This window comes from Drosophila sechellia, chromosome 2L (genome assembly GCF_004382195.2).
Source record: "Drosophila sechellia strain sech25 chromosome 2L, ASM438219v1, whole genome shotgun sequence".
Classification (NCBI taxonomy): domain Eukaryota; kingdom Metazoa; phylum Arthropoda; class Insecta; order Diptera; family Drosophilidae; genus Drosophila; species Drosophila sechellia.
In genome coordinates, this window is record NC_045949.1 from 12,728,940 (window position 1) to 12,747,646 (window position 18,707).

At 46.6% G+C, this 18,707-nt stretch overlaps 2 protein-coding genes across 7 annotated transcripts in view; both read right to left on the reverse strand.

Annotated features, from left to right (window-relative positions):
• Positions 1-191: 191 nt before the first annotated feature.
• On the reverse strand, positions 192-1,914 carry LOC6617790. Its single transcript, XM_002042066.2, has 3 exons — positions 831-1,914; positions 418-546; positions 192-349 (listed from the first exon to the last, which is right to left on the reverse strand). Exons 1-3 carry the CDS (start codon positions 1,776-1,778, stop codon positions 296-298), a joined length of 1,131 nt encoding a protein of 376 aa, XP_002042102.1. The 5' UTR covers positions 1,779-1,914; the 3' UTR covers positions 192-295.
• Positions 1,915-2,490: 576 nt separating this feature from the next.
• The window catches only part of LOC6617792, a 37,780-nt gene continuing 21,563 nt past the window's right edge, over positions 2,491-18,707 (reverse strand). Inside the window, exons 3-7 of one of the 6 annotated variants that reach the window (XM_032724732.1) lie at positions 10,281-11,954; positions 9,429-10,203; positions 8,382-9,112; positions 7,120-8,317; positions 2,491-6,124 (exon numbers count right to left, since the gene is read on the reverse strand). In XM_032724732.1, the coding sequence (XP_032580623.1) occupies positions 3,950-6,124; positions 7,120-8,317; positions 8,382-9,112; positions 9,429-10,203; positions 10,281-11,893 (6,492 nt within the window). In that variant the 5' untranslated portion in view covers positions 11,894-11,954 and the 3' untranslated portion in view covers positions 2,491-3,949. Of the gene's footprint in view, positions 6,125-7,119; positions 8,318-8,381; positions 9,125-9,428; positions 10,204-10,280; positions 11,955-18,707 lie in introns of all 6 variants that reach the window. The other 5 variants (XM_002042068.2, XM_032724854.1, XM_032724892.1 and 2 more) reach the window with 5 other exon arrangements.

The following is an 18,707-nucleotide window of genomic DNA, read 5'->3' on the forward strand; positions in this document are numbered from 1 at the left end:
TTAAAGAATGTATTATCAATTTATATGCTTGAAAATATCTGAAACTATTTTTTTGTTTCTGGTGATAGTCGTTTGAAAATATCTGAAATTGCTAGGAGCGAACTTAATCTACTGACTTACGACGGAAGACAAAAATTAGGCCTACCAAAATATTTATATCCCTTATGACACATAATGAAAAGAAAGTGTTGTTTAGTTATTTTTGTTCAACAAAAGAAAATCATTTACTTCATTTTACAAAAATGTTACAATTATGTGGAACCTAATTATGAACCTAATACCTAAGTAACCGCTACTAGAAATCCGTGTATCGCTGTCGCAGACTCTGCCGTTTGGCAACGTGATGCATCTGCAAAACACAAGCATTAGAATTTCAAACTGGCATTATATGTGGTTTTAATTAAGATAAGAACTAACCAAGCGCTGCTGACGTCGTTCTCGATTCATTTCGTAGGCCTTGAGCAGCGAGGGGCACGTGCGCTTGATGAACTCCTCCGATTCCCAGAAGAGTCCGCCTTGGTTCTCGTAGCGCAGAAGAAATTCAACCTGCAAGGATATTAAGGTTATTAAATGATATCCACAATTGGGATAGAGGACAAACGACATATGATTCAGACTGGTTTAAGAGTTTTCGTACGCTTTATAAAGTAAAAAAAGCTGATCTTTGATTTATTTATTTTGTAAAAGCACTTTAAACAGACTCTTAGAATTTTTGTTTCCTAAATATGATACCAACAGTCTTGTAAATGAAACTGTTATCGAATTCATGGAAAATATGTGAACCCTAAACCGCACTGATAGTTTATTTCTTTAAAATGGCAAAAACGTACCTTTCCCGCCTTGGTCTCCTTGCCCAGAATGCGTTCAATGCCGTTCTCGGGCTTGATGCGTCTGAAGAAGTCCTCGTCGTTGTACTCGGTGACCACCTCCTCGCCGACTTCGTTTAGCATGTCCTCGATGCTGAGCAGTCCATCCTGCAGCCGCTCGCCGTTCTGTTCGACGCGCTGCACGTACGTCAACGGGTGCTGTTTGAGGTAATCCTCCGCCTCGGCGATTGTCTTGGCCAAATCGAACTCCTCCTCCGCCTCCTCTTGCTCATCGTCATCGTTGTCCTCGTACTCACCGTCCAGCTCCATGCCATCACAGTTAGCGCCGCTGGGCGAGGAGGTTCGTTTGGTATGCATGGAGCGTCGCTTTCTTTTCATCCAGTTCCCGCCGTCGTTCTCCTTGACGTCCGGATGGAAGCGTACCTTCTTCACGCGGACGGACGACGAGGCGGAATCTGTTGTTTCGGGGGTGGACTTGTCGGGTGTCTGCTGCGACTCCAACATACTGCCGCTGATGCTACTGGAGGCGGACGTGGGTGTTGATGTGGATGTGGATGCAGATACGGAGGCGCCGGTGCTCTCCGCCAGCGTGGTTTCCTTGAGGTTCTGTGAGATAAGCTTGACTTTCGTCTCGAAGGCAGTGCATGGAGATGTGGGCGATTTGCTGGCCGGATGTTCTGGTGGGGATTGGCTGCTCTGCGGACTGTCGCCCTCGCCCCGCGTACCCGACGCAGCTTCAGTCTTGTGATCCTCCTGCTTGCCGGCTCCCTCCATCGAACCGGATTCCTTGTTAATCGATTCCGCAGCGGAATCCCTGCTGCAGTTGTCCAGATCTCCGACTGTGGAGTCTCCGTCGCCCGTCGTCGTTGTCTCCACCATCACACACTTGATTTGCATAGATTTGTCCAGCGAGTCACTGCCAGCAGAGTCATCATTGGACTTGGTATCCATGTGGTTGGGTGGCTCCGTTTTCTCTGCGTTGGCTCTCGCTCGTTTTGCGGCTCTGCTAAAGTTCAGTTTTGGCTAAATGCATCGCAATTCAATTGTAATCTTTCAACAAAACGGCTTTCTCAGTGTTACCGTACCGTCAACTATAATAAATACCCTCAAATTTGCGTAGCTGACTTGGCAGCGATTGTGAAACGGTGGGAATAGCAACAGAGGGCTAAATATTATATGTATATAATTTTATATTTTTTTGGCTGCTTTGATTATTTACAGTGGATACGAACGATATTTTTTCTATAATGTAATTTCTATTTGAATTAAGTTATTATTTAAGTAAGTCAGCGGGAGTAATCTTAAATAGCATTGCATATCCCTTTTGGATCTTTATTCCCTTTTCTTTATTTAAAAAAAGAGTAAAATAATCAAATGTTCCATATTCCATCATTCCACAGAGTTGCCGTATCTTGAAATACACATTTAAATTGGGTTACCGTTATACCGTTACACAGGCTACCTTTCAAATTCAATTTTCATTAACAAGGAATGCTTGATTTGATTTTTGATGTTTGATTTCAGAAAAGAAATAAGGAAAGAAATAAAAAAAATGTTGTGCTTTTAATTTCATAAAAGTCAATGAAATATTTTGCATTATCATTTGAATTTCCCGATTGGTCAATTGCGTTTAAAAAAAAGTACCAAACATACAGATAATCGGTCAATTGTAAATGCAACTTGTGTTGTTTTTATTTGATTTCTTTATTAACAATTGTTTTTGTACATTTTCTCTTTTGTAATTCAATGCCGTAAATCTTATTGTGTGTTTGTGTGGTGTGTGTGTAAGTGTTGCGTGTGGCTGTGTGCGCAGTAAACAAAACTAAGTTATTTACACTAGCTTTAAGTTTAAATGTAGTTCAATGTTAAGGACTATTTAATATATAATATATTGTGTGTATAGATATTCGTATCGATATAAGATGTATATATGCATATCAAAGGCGGTTTGCAGTTATATCCAAGTTAGATTCTGTATACATATCGCTTGTTTGCGCTATATCTTCTGGTTTTGATTTGCTTTGTTTTCAAATGTTTCCTTGCATTAAGTTTAAACTATTTAAATATGGCCCCGCTATTCCACATGTGTTCTTTTTGTTTGCTTACAGTTTAATGATAACATTTTGTTTGTAGTGTTAACGCCTACACTGTGCTACAAAGACGCCGTTTGCTGGAAAACATTCGCATTAATGATGAGAACATAACTAATCCGTAGTAGAAACTAATTACTATTAACTAATTTTAACCGTGTGCTGCACTTGTAAAAAATAATATTGCAAATATTGCAAAAATTTCCCTATTCTCTGTTGATTTTTCAATTGCATTTTGAAATGTGTTTCTTTTCGTTTCTATAGTTTTTGTTTTTGCAGCAGCAGTGTGTAAATATATATATGTATAGATTTATATAGTATGTATATAGTACCATATTCATTGCATGATAGACGCGCTCACTTTCTTTTTGTTTTTTATTTTTTTTTGCATTTACAATTATCAATAATCACAGTTCCCATTCGAAAAATTAAACGAATTATATGTAGCAAGACATAATTTTGAATTTATCTCTTTTTCTCCTGTACAAAGTTGATTTCCTTGAAACGCTTTTGGATCTTGCTCGGATTGGGTTGGTTTTCCAATTTCATATATTAAGCCGATGGTAAATATATAGGTTCTATATTAAAATGCCTTCTATAGTTATCTCTTTGATAAGTTACAATACGATTAGTTTAAATTACATTTTGCACCCTTCTAGCAAGTAATTACATTAAGAATTCCGGCTTATCCCATTTGCAAAGTATTCGAATAATGGTATTTCATTCCATTTTGTTTATAAATTATTGTTACGTAACACTAACTTAGGTTCTAGAAAAAACGTAAGTGTGCAGGAACATGTTCCAACTAGGTGTGTATAAGTGGGTGTGTGTTAGTGACAATAGAAATCCTAAAACAGGTGCCTAAAACGATTTCCCAACTCCACTAACGCATACCCCAAAAAAAATGGAAAAGCAAAGGCAACAACAAAATATTAACAAAACCAAAACTCACTTAAATCGAAATATAACCATAAGCTTAGTTGGATAAATTATGGATTAAATTAAATAAAAGATTCGACCCCTGGGTGTGGCCTACTTTCTGGAAATGACTTTGCCCGTCTGGGCATTGACCAGTATCATTTTGTCCGGTGTTGCGGGTCGCTCCTGGCCGGAGGTGGAAGTGGCGTCCTCCGTCTGGTTGGCACTTCCCCGGAGGATCCTTCTGCGCAGGCGATCGCTGATGTTCTCGCTCTTCTGGGACTCTGAATTGGCGCCCTCATCCTGGGAGAGCTTTACACTCAAACCGCCATCGTTCTTGTACAGAATCAACTTGGTGCTGGACTTCTTGGCGGACGACTCCTCCATCCCCTCGTCAGATGGCTGTTCATCTGGGCTGTTGCTGCTCGGCTGCTGTTGCTGCTGCACATTGGCGTTCATCACATTGTCCTGGTTGTTATTGTGCTCGGTCTGCTCCGCCTTTGAGTCAGCGGTTTCCTCCAGTTCCTGCTCCACGCTGATCTCCAGCTGATCGTAGCAGGTGAAGAACTCCACAGACTTCAGCTTCTCACTGGCATTGAAATGCAGAGCCGTGTGCTCCTCCATTTCCGCCTCCTCATTGGCATTGTAATCACAGTGGGCACATTTCTGGTAGTTGGGAGGTGGAGGATTCACGCACGCGTGCTTCTGGAGATGCTGCATCAGCTCCTCGTGATGCTGCGTTTCGAATGGACAGTGGAGACAGCGTTCCGGTGCCGGAATGGACTGGGGCATGTCAACGGATCCTGCATCACTGCTGCCATCTGCGGCCAAATCACTGGTGGCCACCGAAGCGCTGGTCGACGGCGTGGAGCTGCTACGTCGCTCCTCGTCCTCCTCCGGGGCTTCCGTCTCGTTTTTGGTCACCGATACTTCCCGGGGAAGTGCGATCATCTGGCCACCGCCCGATTCCAGCTGCTTCTTGAGCAGAGAGTTCTGGTTGTCAAAACCACCAGTCGAGGTACTAACTGCACCTCCGGTAGTCTGCTGCAGCAGTTGCAAGCTCAGCTCATTGTCCACCACCCAAATGGTCTCGGGACCGGTCAGCTGCAGCAACTTGGGTGCCGGATACTCGACATCCTCCTTGCAGTTCCGGTACAGCTCCTGGCACTTCTCCTGGTAGTGGGACATGTGCACCGCACGGTGCAGTTGCAGCAGGGTCTCCTCCGACGTACGATACTCACAGTAGGCGCAGACATAGCTCGGATCCTGGTCCTCCGGCTCCTGGTCGCTGTGTGCCAGCAAATGCTGCTCCAGCTCTTGCTTGGCATTGCGCTCGTCATTGTGCTTCTGGGCAAAGCGAGCCGGACACCTGGGACAGTAGCTGATCAGCTTGTACTGGTACTCCGGCGGCAGTTGCTGTGGATTGAGCTCCGCATCAGAGGCGGCATCCATCTGGATCTGGGACAAGTCGATGGAGAGTGGTGTTGAGGCGGGCAGTTGTTGCACCTGCTTGGCAGCTGCGGCCAACTGCAGGGCCACACTGAAGTCCAGACCCAGCGAGGCAGCTCCGCCTCCTCCTACACCTCCGGCTGCTCCTGCGGCTGCACCTGCTCCCGATGCCACCATCTGCTGCTGGTGCATCGTTCTCATGTGGCTGCTCAGATGCTGCTTTTTGGCACACACAAATGTGCACAGCCGGCACTCGTACTGCGTGGGCTTGTGGAGCGACACATGGTAGTTCATCTGGGATTTGCTCTCCGAGATGTACGGACAGACCGGACACTTCTGCTGCTTGCTCTTTGTATTGTTGCCGCCGCCGCTGGATCCGATGGAGTGCTCCGCCGCGGTCGGCAGGCGGGTGATCTCGATCTGGTCGTTCTGCTGAAGCTGCAGCAACTCATCGGCGCTGCTGTTGGCCACCACTGCTTTGCAGGCTGCTGCCCAATAGGCCGCCGCCGCTTGGATATCCTGCTGGGTGTTGGCCGCATTCACCACGGCTGCGGCGCTGGCGGAGAGTGGTGTGTGGAAGATCTGCTCCAGCTGCTTGGTGGTCAGCAGCAGGGGCTGGGCACTATTGCTGTTCATGTTGCTGTTGGCATTCGTGTTGCTGCCCGACTTTAGGATGTTGCTGGTGATGGGATTCGACGGATTGTGGATGTGGGACTGGGATTCGTTGCTGGCACCTGCTCCCAGGGGTCTGTAGATGGGTGGTGCGTTCGCCGAGACACTGGCTCCTCGCTCAAGGGTCTCGATCCGAATATCCCCGGAATGCTTTAAGCGACAGTGCCGCTGTTTTGGGGAAAACAAGGGAAATAAGTCAACAATTAGTACAACTTTTGTATTGGTAAATGTCATTCAGTGTGTGTCCTTCTGTTTTCATGTATATGTATGTATGGTGGGTGTATGTGTGTGTGAGTGTGTATGTACGTATTATGTGTGTGCCCTTATTCAGGGATAATAAGCCATGAGTTTAGCCCAATCGAAAACCCTCTCACCGTAATGGGAATCCCTTTAAGGTTAGCTTTATATTTTTATGGTGTCATGGGTTTTTTTGGTTTTGTTTATGATTTTGGATTTATGGATTACACTTAGTTCGAGAGGTAAATAGAGAGCAAGCAATACTTTCACCAATGATTTGCTTATAGTTAATAAACGTTTATCATATAAGTGTACAACAAAAGCAAGACCAGACACCACACATTTAAACAGTCAAAATCGGGATAATTAAAGATGGGGCTTACAAAATAGACTTTGCATATTTACCAGCGCAGCGCAAGGACTACGGACACAGATGGAGTGGTGAGATGGGTGGCAGAAGGTATCGGATCGGGGACTGCAAATTGTCTAGGTTGTGTGTTAAGCTAGTAGGAGATCTTGTTTGGACTTCCTAAGAATCCTAGTGGCTCTTTTGAACTATTGGATGTAGGCACTTTGGCTGATTTACACTACATTCATTCTTTTCTTAATCATTCACAAGTTCTTCAAGATTAGATAAATACTTATAAACCCATTTGATAAAATATAATTTTCAATGAATAAATATAGATAATTTCTAGAATATTAAAAAATTATACAAAAAATTGTTAAACTGGAAAACATTAACTTTTCTAATCTTATATTTAGATCTGTACTGCGGAATGCTTCTATAAAAAGTTTAGGGTAATAAATATCTCCAATCCTATGGATAGAGTTCGGGTCAAAAACGAAACTTTCGGGGATTGGCGGCTCGTTTCGGTTTTTCAATGGGACAAAACACAAATCCATTAAAGTGCACTGGGCCATACCTGGATGACATGCTTCCAATTCGAGACCTGGTGGCAGTGGCCGCAGCGATACGGCGACGGCTCGCGTCGATCGCCATCGGCCATGGTCAGCAAGCTGGGACTACCTGGACTATGGCTATGGAATCTCGTCTGCGGATGCGACATCTGCGCAACGGTTGGCGCATGCTTCTGAGGCGCCATGGCAGCCATGTAGGCGGAGGCGGAGGATGAGGTTGCCGGCGGCGGTGGCGACGATGTGGTGGAGGACGCCGAGGCCGATGAAGTGGAGGCCACCGAAGACGATGATGACGACGACGATGACGAGGGAAAGGAATTGGAGCTGGGATTGGCTTTCGTGTTAGTGCTTATGGTGTGGACATGGGTTAGACCCGACGCCAGGTGGCAACCATCACCGGCCATGTGTGAGGGTGGAGCATGTTTTTGGTCATTGTGATGGGATGAGGATGATCTGTGGTTACCCACACCCAGTGGATGAGCCAGCGGTGTGGCAGTAGAAATAGGAGTAGGAGTGGTAGTTACTGGCAAAGGCGATGCATTGGGCTTGCTGACTGAGTTGGTGGGAGGTGGTGGTGGTGTTGTGGTATTGTTGGTGGATGAGGCGACGTAGACGGCATCCAGCCGGAGTCCATTTCCCACAACCGAGTTACTGTTAGCGTTAGAAGTATGATTTCCATTTGTGGCACTGCGCGGTGAGGTGAGCAGATCCTGCAGCGATCTGGCGGTGTTGTCTTTGGTGGTTCTACTAGTGGTTGAGTTCGTGGTGGTGGTGTTCGGCGACGTCAGACTGTCGGCACTTGCCTCGTTTTGACTCGCTTTCTGCTCACCGTGCTCTAAAATGGAGGCGGCACTGGCTTTCGTCGTATTGGCTTGTGGCTTTCCGCCCGCCAACGCCAAAGCAAGTCCGCTCAGAGCGCTGGCGTTCGGAGTGGGCGAGTGCTGGGCCTCCTGGATGGCCCGCTGCAGCAGTCCGGCCGAGATGGCCGGACTCGTTCCGGCGGAGCCGGAGTTGGGCGACGACTGTGACTGCGTCTGCGACAGGCACATGGCCGCAAAGACCTTGTTCATGTAGAATTGTGGATTACCGCCCACGGATACTTGCAGTGGAGAAGTGCTGGAGTTCCCAGAGTTGGACTTCGGATAGCTGGCGTCCTGGTAGTGAATCTTCACGTGCGCCAGCACAGCATCGCGATTCTGGTGCCTATTGGTTGAATGTAAAACATCAGTACATGAAAATAGTAGTTTCCCCCCTTTCCGGAACTCACCCGAAGTTACACTTGCGGCACCGATAGACGGTCCTCTTCTCATTGCCCTCCTGGTGGACCTCGGTGATCAGGTCGTCGCTGGGCTTGCCCTGCATCACGGATGCTTGATTGGATCGCTTCACCGGAGAAATGGTCACAGAGGGCGTGATCATCGTGGACTGGTGCTCCTTCTGCTGGTGCTGCTGGTGTTGCTGTTGCGCCATGGCGGCATTCATCATGGTGGCCAGCAAGGGAATCCGTATTAGGTTGTCCGCCAAATGGGCATCGTCCAGTACATTGGGTTTGTTGGGAAGCACTGGTTCCAATGTGATATCCTGCCCGGAAACTGAGCCGACTTTGGCATAGTCCTTGAGGAAGGCCAACGAGGCCACCTGGTTCGGTGTCATCTCGCCGGACTTCATCAGTTTGGGATCACCATCCTCCTCAGTTACCTTCATCAGGGTAATGTATTTGTTGTACTTGGTGTAGTTCCTACGGCCCGTCTCGTCGTTCATCAGAACCTTGGCCGTCTTGTGCGAGGGATCGCGGATCGTCTTCAATCGGATGTGCTTGGTGATGTCCCAGCGCCAGTTGGAGCGGTACGAGCAGAGGGAGCACTCAAAGGGCTTCTTGTTTAGATGGCCCACGATGTGGACGTGGAAGCGGGACGCCGTGGAGGCCCAGAAGCTGCAGTGCGGACACTTGTACACCTTCTTCAGCGAGGAGTTGGCTGCCTCTTCCTCCGGTGTCATCTTTTTGGTTACCTGCAGTGCGTGAAAGAGTCAAATTTCATTTTGACGTGGCATATGCTCGTGCTGGGTCAGGGGATTCGACAAAATGATACCCTAAGAAACTGAGGAAACCAAACAGTTAAGATTCTAATCCTTGCAGTTAAATCTCCGAACTAATCTTCTTTAAAGAAATCTTCTTATCCCAATGAAAAAAGTCCTAATAAAATAGTCTTTTCTTCTAAAAAGTTAATAAAAACTTTAAATTTAACATTTTTTTTTTATTTTCCAATAAATACATAACTGTGGGGGAACTGTGCTAAGTGGACTCCGGACTTACCTCGCCGTATCCGGGTGCCGTTTCTACGCCGTAGTAGCTGTTCTCCTCGTTGCTGGCCGCCTGACTTCCGGTTGGGGACTTGACCAGGTTGTGGTTGTTCTTCTCCTGCTGCATGGATGCGGCTGCTGCGGCGACAATCTCCTTGGTGGCCTTGTTCCAGATGCACACCCGCTGCTGCTGGACGGCCGCCTGCTGCTGGAGGCTCTGCGAGTCCGGGCGCCGATCGCCGCTCTCGCCGGAATTCGAGTCGTACATCTCGTTGGCGCAACGGATCGCCTCGACGCACTGCTTCAGATGGTGCATCAGATCCGTGGAGGACTTGCAGCGGTGCCGGCAGTGCTGGCAACGCGTCGATCCTGTCACACTGAGATTCAGGGCCGAATGGGAGTGATGGTCCTCGTCGTCCTCATCGATCTCCAGCCGATCGTCGGCATCGTCCTCGTGCAGTCCAGCATCATCCTCGTCGATGATCACCGCCGAGGCGTGACAGCTCTTGCCGTGGATGATCGACTCCGAAAGGCACTTGGCCACATGACCGCACTGGCACACCAGATTCTCGTGCTGCGCCCCAGTCTTCAGTTTGTCCATGAAGCTGGACTTCTTGGTCATTTGGCTGCGCGTCGAGTTCTGGGAGGCCACCGTCGTTGCCGGCGACAATTGTGGCACATCCGACTTGTCAAGCATCTCCGAGATCTGTTTCTCATTGAAGAACATGGAGGCAATCTCCGTTAGGGAACTGCGCGAGGCATTCGTCTCCTTCGAAAGGTTTAATACGCTGAGGAGAAGGAAAGAAATGTGATTAGGATTGTTTGGTGATCTTTCTTTGGTGATGGGGGGTCTTAAGATACTTACTCTTTGGCCCCCTTGCTGATCGGTATGAGATTGGGCATGGTTCGCTGTGCCCTCGGCGTGGGCGTGCCCACACTGGAGGTGTCCGAGGAGCATCCGCCCTTCTGCGAGAGATCTGTGGGCTCCTCCTCATCATCGTACTTGCTCCGTTTGCCATAGTGATGGAGGTGAATCGGTTGCTCCTCCCCTCCGCTCATTGCGTCGTCGGCATCCTCGACGCCGTCCAGTTCGTCATCGACATTGTTGTTGTTGTATTGATCCTCCAGCTCGGCGGAATCGCTGAGGAAGTCCTCGCACATCTCGCTCGCTCCGACTTTATTCTGGCGTCTTGGCCAAATGGAGCCGGCATTGCCGACTGGCGGCACATGGTGGTTCATCTCGTGGACCGTCAGCGATTGCTTGATGTCCGCGGTAAAGTCGCAGGCGGCGCATTTAAAGGCTCCCGCACCGCCGTGATTCTTCATGTGCCTGTCCAGATTCCATTTGTAGGGCGTGCGGAAGTCGCAGGTGACGCACTTGATCATCGGCATGGAGTGATACTTGACGTGCTTGCTGAAGCGCGCCTTGATGTGGGTCACATAGCTGCACTTGTCGCAGCGGAAGAACTTGGTCTTGCCGTGCTCGGCCAGCTCGTGGGCTCGCAGTTGGGTTCGATAAAGGGTGGTGAACTCGCAGGCGCTGCACTTGAGCAGCCGGTTCTGGGGCTCCTCCCCGTTGGAGGGTGGCGTTGCCGAGCCACTGGTGGGCGAAGGAGTTGGTGGTTCGGCGGGCGACTGGCGCTCGTAGTCGCGAAGGACTTGCATTTGTCGCTCATACGCACTGGTGGCCACCAGTTCCAGTTCCCGCTGCTGTTCGCGCTGCTGCTCCTCGCGCTGTCGCTGGTTGAAGGCCTGAATGTCCCGCTGCAGCTTCTCCTCCTGCAGGAGCAGCTCCCGCTTCACTTGCTCCAGCGTGGGCACATCCGGCACCGTGACTGTCAGGGATTGGCCACCCATTACACCCACGCTCTCCTCCAGTCGCCGCTTGCGTGCCTCCCGGCTCATACCCCTCTTGCCCCTGGCCTGACCATGACCACTGGGAATGCCGTCCGTGCAGCCGTGCACCATCTTCATGTGCCGCACCAGCTTCTGGAAATGTCGCGAGGCGTACAGGCACAGCTTGCACTTGTTGATCACTATCTTCTCGCCGTGCACGTCGCGCAGGTGCGTCAAGTGGTACCGCGGATTTTGTGTGAAGTACGCACAGTGGTTGCAGCTATAGTTCCGCTTGATCTTGCACTGCGGCAGGCCCTCCTCCTTGGCATCCATGCCAATGGCAACCTGCTGTGGCTGCTGTTGCTGCTGCTGCTGCACGCTGTTCACAACGGCAACTGCAGCTGCCGCTTGGCGCTGTTGTTGCAGCAACTGCTGCAGCCGGAAGCGCTCCACATGTCGCTCCAGTAGTGATGAGCCCGCCTGTGCTGCTGGCGTATTGCTGGTCGAGTTGCTCGTCATGTGTCCCGTGTTCCCGCTGGCGGGTTGGTGGCCACCCTGCTCCGTATACAGCTGATTGCCGCTGACCACGCTGCGCACGATCAGCGTGTCTCCTGAACGCTGCACCATTGAAGGCAGGTCCATGTTGCTCCCGGTCTGATGGTCTTCTGTCCTGGCAACTCCCTCAAGACTGGCTAGTGGTTAGCTGCAAGAGGGGGAAATGTAATCCAGTTAGATGTGGTTGAAAGTAATCTCATTTAAGCCACATGGCAGCTACACCATCGTGGAATGTTTGCTCCCTTTATTCAATATGGTGAAACTCTATTTAACTCTTTAAGTTGAGATGACCCATTTTAAGCATCAGTTAAAGGCAAATTATTAAGCAACCAATGTTAAATATTCCGCCAGTTCTTTATACTACCACTATCGTATTCTTGGGCATCAAACTGGAAAAAAGGACAGAGGAAATGAAATCCCATATGCGATACAAAGGATGTCTTAAATGCAGATTTCAACACTTGCCCAACTCATTACACATACATTAACACAGGCACACATGAATCGCCGCCTGTGTCTGTGTGTGTCAGTCTCATAAATATTTCAGCATTTTCCCCTCGAAACGCCAACATCCCCCGCTCCGGGCAACCTTTATCAGCAAAAGTTGGTTCGCTTTTGCCAACTTGCTTGGCAGGATATTAAAATGAAATGTTTTCTGTCCGCCGAAAATGCGACAAAGTAGCGTAAAATCAACAGAAAGTCGGGGAAATTGGGCAACGGAAAATGGAAAATCATTCGAGAGTTTTGACAGGGAAAACGAACCCAAAGAGTCGCCTCAAATCTCAGAGGTAAACGTATTGTAGTTTGTGCGTAACACAAATCCATTTTGGGGCTAATTGGAGTTGGCCAAGTTGAAAAAGGGAAACGGAGGATGAGTCCGAGTAAGGGAGCTGGAAAATTTCAATGCTCCCACACAAGCCCATACTTATAAAGGGTCAGGATCCAATGAAGGTCAACTTTTTTTTTCCAAGTGGAGCCACCGTTTGCATGAGTGCACTGGAAGGGAGGAAATACGTGGGCGCTTTCCCCACTTGCGGCTAATCCTTGGGGTGTCGTTTTTATCAAATGCAGTAATTTTGCTTTTTAAGCGTTTTTTATTGCCCACCCGCAACACACATGAGTGAGTGTGTGTGTGTGTGTGTGTGCGAAAGTCCTTTCCGCACAGCAACCGCAATTGTGTTTTGGCTTAGAGGAGGACCATCGAAAAAGGAAGAAACAATTTGATGGAGCATCTCTCTGGTGCCATCATTTAAGTAACATATTTAATTATAAAAAGAGATGGCGCGAAAATACATTAAGATAAACATATATATCCTGCACACACACAAACACTCTCGTGTAGGCTGTGTACTCTTGACATTCAACACGTTTATTGTCGCAGAGCAACAAGCTCATCATCCTCCCAGCATCCTTCATCCTACATCCTCATCAGCGTCAAGGCGGAACTCATTAACAACACGAGAGAGAGAGGAGGGGGAGAGGCCCCCAAGTGGGTGTGCGTGTGTGTAAGTGCGTTCGTGTGGGTGGTTGGGTGGCTGCAGGGCTGGCAGTACAAGATGCACAACAGTCACTGTTAGCGATCACTGGACGGAAGGACACACTCCATATTAATTTAACCTGAGGTTGGCCAGGTGAGCTCTAATTCAGGCACTTGTATTTCGAAATATCTGCATTGGTACCTTACGGTAGAAGGATTCATTTCGAAAGAAGGTATTTTAAATACATAATAAATGTTATTCCATTTTCATGCTTCTAAGAGCATCATTGAATATCCAGATTCACTTTAAGGTACCTAGGTACTATATATGCAGTGATTTTAAAATTGAGTTTAGCACACGCCTTAGTCACGGTTTCTGGTAGCCCTCGTTCTGGACAGGATCGCCTTATACTAATGCATTGTTGACACCGCGCTTATTACGGAAGGCACTGGAGAAAATACGTCGACGAGCTGCTTCCTGCTTATTTGCCTTTGTTTACGTTTTGTTTTCCTTATTTTTGATGTTTTCTTTTTTCTCCTCAGTTTTCAGTTGTTGTTGCCCTATTGTTATTGTTGTTCTTGGCTGTGTAAATACGCTTATATACACACACACACAGGCACAGACACACAACCTGCTTATGCGGCAACACGTTTTGCTTTGAAATTTTAATTTCTCACGCGACGCCAAAAAGTATGCTACAAAGGATGAGGCAAGGATGTGCTGGGTGAAAGGGGCTGGCGTACGCACTTGGCGTTCCCAAGCTGTTACCATTGTTTGCTCTTGTTGTTGTTGTTGTTTTTCTTGCTGCTGTTGCAGCCTACGCGGACTTAATTAATCTTGCTGTGGGCTTAGCCCGTTGTCCTGGCAGTGCTCGGTTATCCCGGTTATCCTCCACCCTTTCCCGCAACCAAATCCCCCCTTGTCAACTGATTTGACGCTCTAAGACTTCTTTTCCGCCTTTTCGGTCTGTTTCTGTTCTGTTTTTTGGTGATAATGAGGCGACAGGACTACGCCTTTTTTTCAGCGGCTGCATTAAAAACTGTTGAGCGTTGGCGGTTTGATTGATGGTTCGCAGGCCCAGAGTCCTAAAACGTTTCAGCTTTTTAGCTTTTTGTCACTTTAATTAACAACCGCACAGACTTAGCGCTTTTGTTACTTTAAATAAATATGTTTTTGGAATATTCTATCTATCTGGGTTCTAGTTTCTGACAAAATTTTGAATATTACCATCTTTAATGAAATTATTACTGGATCCACTTCCCTAATTGCTTCATTCGTCAACCTTGTAAAATGTAAAAGTTGCATAATTTGTTCATTACAGCGACATAAATGTCGTGAATTTTCGGTTCGAATTTTCGAAGCTTAATTGGCACTGCAATCGTTAAGTTTCTGTGGACCAAGTGGCGTTCGGGTAGCCAATTTCCTTGTTTGGTCATTTGGAGCAGCAGGAGGACGGGCAACCGGAAAGGGAAGTGGAGCGACAGGAAATGGGAGAACGGAAGCTGTGTTGTTGCTACAAATTAACTGCAAACTGAAGTGAAGTAAATAAGAAATGCGCCAGAGGGAGAAAGGTTTCCACGAACGGTCGACAAAATGTTTATTCATCATCAATTTGTTTATTCGATGGCAACTAACGCTTTCGATGCTCTTCATGCTGGCCATTTCGTTTTAATTTCATGATCCTTTCGAGAGGAAGTTATCGCCACAGTTTACTGCTTTGCGAATTGCCATTGAAAACGTTATAACAGCCATCGTAAAAATGCGATGTAGCTGCGAGTAATCGGCAAGTTTATAATTAAGAGCGTTTGGAATATCTCCTTCTTAAACACAATTTGCTGCTTTAAAAATTTTTGCTCAAATTGCCTACGTTTAAGTTTAAAAACAAGTTATCCAGATTTTTGCCACTTCCCCATCGCACTAAATAAAGTTGATGAGGGGCGGAAAAGTTTTTGCCATTCTTGGTCTGGGTGTTATTACTTAAAGATTCTGTTGCTAAAACTAAAACGTCGAGGCAGTCAAAACTTTTACAAAACAGTCAGCCACTCCACTTCCTCGACATCCATAAGGATCAACGGGGCCGACGCATTTATATTGCCTTCACATAAATCTCAACAGACGTCAAAGTTTATTTCGCATTTTTGAAATTAAATAAAGATTTGTCACGTAGAAATCCATTTGCTGAAAGTCACCCACACATACACGTATTGAGTTGTCCCTAGCACACGCACACTGATGAGACGGCATAAAGTAAAACTGTATTTCCTTATTTCCTGCTCTCTTTTCCCTATTCTCCTAGACAAATACCAAGGTCGAAACCTTGCCTGCTAAGATATTCGAGCACTTGGCATTTTCAATTTTTTTTTGTCGCGGAAAAAAAGTTGACCGGAATTCGCCGGACTTTCCACTTCCGTTTTACATTTCAGTTGAGTGGCCGGAATGTGCTGTGAAATCTAAATTAAGTACTTATCAAAGTGCTACGAAAAGTCCGCATTTTTCGTTGGCTTTTTTCCTCATTTGGGAATTACTAGGGGCGTTGGTACGAGCATATGCTGGCATATGTTGACAGTCACCTGCTGTGCCCTCTGGCTACGAATGTGTGAATATATTTCCGTGGTCGCCCGATTTGATGAGACCCGCCCACAAGTCGCCCTGTTCCTTCATACATAAACATGACGCGAAGTTGTCAGTTTCACCTCTTGACACTCATACGCCATGTTGTCCATCCGCAACTTATATTTTTTCCAGCTATATACGTTCCTCTTACAGCTAGGAAATATTTGGGCTTAAAAAGTGGAGACCGAAATTAAATTATAAACAAACATATGCTTCGAGAGCAGCAGTTTGTAATAATAAATGGGTAAAAAACAGCCTATAGAGTGCATATAAAAATGGGCGAAAAGAAAAACCACGAGGTGGTGAAAATCTGAGAGACATCTATGAAACCGCGCACATGCAAATTAATAGGCAGCACAAAAATGGCAGGACAACGTTGCTAATGCGCCCCGTTTGCATTGTCTGCTCGCACACAGCTACACACACACACACACTTACACTTGGTTCGCTTGTCGTCGGATTTAACAGAAAGATTTTCTTTTTTTTTAACGAAACAGGAACAACAAAAAAAACTTCTCTCTTTTTAGCGCTCTTTTATTTCCCTCTCTCTCTCTCTCTTTGCCAATGTCTTTTTCGCGATTATTTCGCAGCCGTCACACAACGAGTCGGTCTAGCGGTCCAACAACAACTGAAGAAGTGACCGCCGTGGTTGGATTTTCACAGTGAAAATTCTGTGAATAGGATGCTGCTGTTGGTGCTGCCTCAACTGCGGATGCTGTTGGTAAGTTGGCCTCTCTTGTTCTGCAGATGCAAGACTGTTAAAGGATGCCTAACAGTTGGAATTTTCGTGAAGAGAAGCTCTAAGAGATACAGAACAAAAGAGAGAGAGACCACTCTCTTCGTGAATGTAAGACAACAGAGAAAATCGAAGGATGTTAAGCACATCGGTTAGATAAAAAATATATTTTGGAGCTCAGCAGGGTTTTTTTTTATAATTTCGAAAGACATATACTAAAATATATATTTTTTGAGAAATATAAGAAAATTGAAATAGTGTTATAAAAATATTTAATAATGTATTGTCTTAAATTTCCGTTCTAAGCCTGATCATCTTATTAACTTATTCATAACTTATTTAAGTGTTTTTCAATTCCGCAAGCAAAGACAATCGGTGTAAACCGCAAAACCTGTTAAAAGGCAAGACAACATCTCCATTTACACCATTTTAATTTGTGGCAATCCGAATGACATTTTACCGCACTTAATTTGTTAACCAGGCAGAAGAACGAGATCCACTTGAAAAGAAAAGCTGACGGGCAAAAAGGAAAGCCATCGGGGGAAAATAATGTGGAAATCAAGCGCACTTCAGCCGGGCGGCAGTTGTCGAGGAGCCTAAGCCGAAACCGTAAAATGAGACGAGCTGCTATGCGGGTTCCAGTTCAGCATGGGTTCGGTTTTTGGGATGGCTTCGTTTTGGTCCTTGGGCTGAGGGCTGTGCCACTGTTCCGTGTCCTTTTTCAAGGCAATCAACACAAATGCTACTTAAAAATTTATTTGTGACACGCACGAGACGCAGACACAAAGGGAGCGGGTGATGGCCGGAAAGAGAATCCAACTGAAGGCGTTGCAAAGCACAAACACTTAATACGCAGACTGTGGCAGCCAGACACACACACACACAGGCAAACGCACCCGCAGATACACACACACAGACATAGACGGACGCATGAGGCGCCGACAAAAAAGGACAATCAACATTTTAACACGTTTAAGGCAAAAGGATACAACGTGGAGGAGGGGCGCTCCAGTTGAGAAATGTGTTGCGGTCATGCATTTTTATTCCCTCTGCACTGCAAATTATTAAACATTAGAACTGGTAAAAATGGAAAAGAACGAATGTTTCTTCGTTGCCAAGTCCTCTTCTAAACCAAAAATTGACATTATTTTTCCATGTGCACACAAAAAAGGGAAAGAGAGGTCAGAGCAACGGGTTGGAAGGACATGCAAGCCCGGAAGGACAGGAAGCATCCATGGCCAGCATCAGACACGGACACTTGACATTTAAGCCTGCCATTGAGACGGGTCCTGTATGGTTTTCCTAACCATTCTGCACTAACCATAGGCTTGTGATAAATGTGGCACATTTTTGTGCCTTCAGTTAATTCCTCAGATTTTTACTGCATTTATGAATAGGACATGCTCAACAAGCTCACGTTTCTACGTCAAATATTGACCAGATGGGAGTAGTAGTTAAACTGCAGTTCGTACTGACACAAATCTTTTAAGCAACTTCTCGGTAAACTTTTCTAATCAAACACTCGGCCACGGAAGCGTGAAGAGTGTTTTTCGGATATGTGGGAAAATGGGTGTGTTTAAGTCCATGTCTAGCCAAAAACTCGACTTGTTTGTTTGCCTGTTGCCCCGATGGAGCTGCACTTGTATCCTGCAGCTCGGCTCTTTTCCACCCAGCTAAATGAAGCAGCTCAATTTCGCCCACAGAGTGAAGAGAAAGTTCCTCGAGTGCAGCATGTGGAGATTGAAGATTTTCCATCTGCAATCCTATGGGTACACAGAGACCTCCATCCATGGCGATGTGGTTGCAAAAAGTGTTGCTTGGTCAGTGCATGAGGCAATGTGGGCGAGGGATTCTGCCAAGGAGGTGTAATGAAGCCGCACAAATGCACACAACATTGTTCAGGGGTTCAGGTTTTTTGCAGTAATCAAAAAGAGGAAAAATGAAAAGTAATTTGTTGCAGTTTGTTTGCTTGACCCGAGACTGACATGGGAAAGTTAAAGTCGTATTGTTTAAAAGTTGGGTAATTTCGATTGGTTAAGAGAGTGCAGAGTTAAATTCGTTAATAATGGCACGT